Source organism: Vanessa cardui (genome assembly GCF_905220365.1).
Source record: "Vanessa cardui chromosome W unlocalized genomic scaffold, ilVanCard2.1 SUPER_W_unloc_1, whole genome shotgun sequence".
In the NCBI taxonomy this organism is placed as follows: domain Eukaryota; kingdom Metazoa; phylum Arthropoda; class Insecta; order Lepidoptera; family Nymphalidae; genus Vanessa; species Vanessa cardui.
Window position 1 is genome coordinate 70,410 of NW_025896130.1, and position 1,762 is coordinate 72,171.

The window sequence follows — 1,762 nt, forward strand, 5'->3', positions numbered from 1 at the left end:
ACCGCAGCCGTCTGTGCTTCCGCTGCGGTCAGCCCGACCACAAGGCCCGCGAATGCACCGCCGCTGAAGCGAACTGCATCCTGTGCTCAGCGGCCGGTAAAACTGCGACGCACGTCTTGGGCAGTAAGGCGTGCCAGGGCGGCAAAGGTCGCCCTGTTAAAAGAACGGGAGGTGCGGTGACGAAAGGGCCCGTCACCGTGTCCCAACGGATTGAGGTGCCTATGGAGACCGCACAATAATGGCCCTGCGTTGTCTCCAGGCCAATTTAAACCACTCCGCCAGAGCCCAGGACCTTCTAGTCCAGAGCATGGCGGAGTGGCAAATCGGAGTGGCAATCGTGGCGGAGCCCTACGTCGTTCATTTACGGGACGACTGGGTCTCCGACCACGAGGGAGTGATCTCCATCGTCGCTCCCGCCATTCCCGGCGCCCCTGCGATCGATAGGGTTGCCAAGGGCAGAGGGTGCGTGGCCGCCGTTGTCAACGGAACGGCGTTCGTGGCAGTCTACGCCTCTCCTAACCGGAGTCTCGCCGAATTCGAGCAACTTCTCGTTGAGGTCGGGGCTCTGGTCGGGCAGTGCTCACCGAGTCCGGTGATCGTCGCGGGGGACTTCAATGCCAAATCCACGGCTTGGGGCTCCCCTGCGACCGATGCCAGAGGAGAGGTGTTAGAGGAGTGGGCCGTGTCATCGGGACTCACGGCGATCAACAGGGGATCGGAGAGCACGTGCGTGCGGCAGCAGGGCGAGTCGATCGTGGACTTAACGTTCGCGTCCATCGCCCTAGCCCGCCGTGTTCGAGATTGGAGGGTGGAGACGGGGGTGGAGACTCTATCGGATCACCGATATATCCGATTTGATGTCTCCGCGGTTCCCGTCGTCCGGCCCGCTGTTGAGCGGTCAGAAGGTCCGCGGTGGAGTCTTGGTCGTCTCGATCGCCAGTTGGCAAAAGAGGCGGCCATCGTGGAGGCCTGGTGCGCCGGTTCCGACCCGGTCGTCCAGGTCGACCGAGAGGCCGACCGACTCGGTGCCGCCCTGTTTCGCATCTGCGATGCGGCGATGCCGAGGGTGAAGCCTCAGACTCCACGTCGCCGAGTCTACTGGTGGCGCCCGGAGCTACGGACGTTGCGGAGGGCGTGTGTTGCGGCCCGCCGCCAATACGCCAGGTCCAGACGGAGGCGGATACGCGATCACGACCTGGAGGAGGCTCTTTACACCTCCTACAGGGAGGCTTGCGTGTCGCTCCGAAAGGCCATCGCGCAGGCGAAGGAAGCGGCATGGGTGGAGTGGCTGGCGTCTCTCGACGCGGATCCGTGGGGGAGACCGTACAGGGTCGTGAGGCAGAAGCTCCGACCCTGGACACCCCCGCTCACCACCACCATCCAGCCGCGGCTTCTGGGACGAATCGCGGAGGAACTTTTTCCGGAGCGCGGAGTGTTCGTCCCACCGGCGATGGAGCCCGAGATCGTGAGGGAGGTGCCGGACCAGGCGTCCCCGGTTACCGAGGCGGAGTTGTGCGCGGCTGTCCTGAAGCTTCGCTCGAAGAGGACAGCCCCCGGGCCTGACGGGATACCGGGACGCGTCGTGGCGATCGCGTCGGAGGAGTTGGGGCGATGGCATGTGCCAACTGTTCTCGGCCTGCCTGGCTCAGGGTAGGTTCCCGAATCGGTGGAAAACGGGTAAGCTCGTTCTCATCCGCAAGGAGGGACGAGCCCCCGATCAGCCGTCGGCCTACCGGCCCATCGTGCTGCTCGACGAAGCGGG

At 64.6% G+C, this 1,762-nt stretch overlaps 1 protein-coding gene across 1 annotated transcript in view; it reads left to right on the top strand.

Moving 5' to 3' along the window:
- The first annotated feature begins 238 nt into the window (after positions 1 to 238).
- LOC124543463 overlaps positions 239 to 1,762 on the top strand; it is a 3,246-nt gene continuing 1,722 nt past the window's right edge. Inside the window, exons 1-4 of the mRNA XM_047121687.1 lie at positions 239 to 331; positions 392 to 730; positions 941 to 1,618; positions 1,722 to 1,762. The exon at positions 1,722 to 1,762 is cut by the window's right edge and continues 414 nt beyond it. Coding sequence (XP_046977643.1) covers positions 239 to 331; positions 392 to 730; positions 941 to 1,618; positions 1,722 to 1,762 — 1,151 coding nt within the window. The remainder of the gene's footprint in view (positions 332 to 391; positions 731 to 940; positions 1,619 to 1,721) is intronic.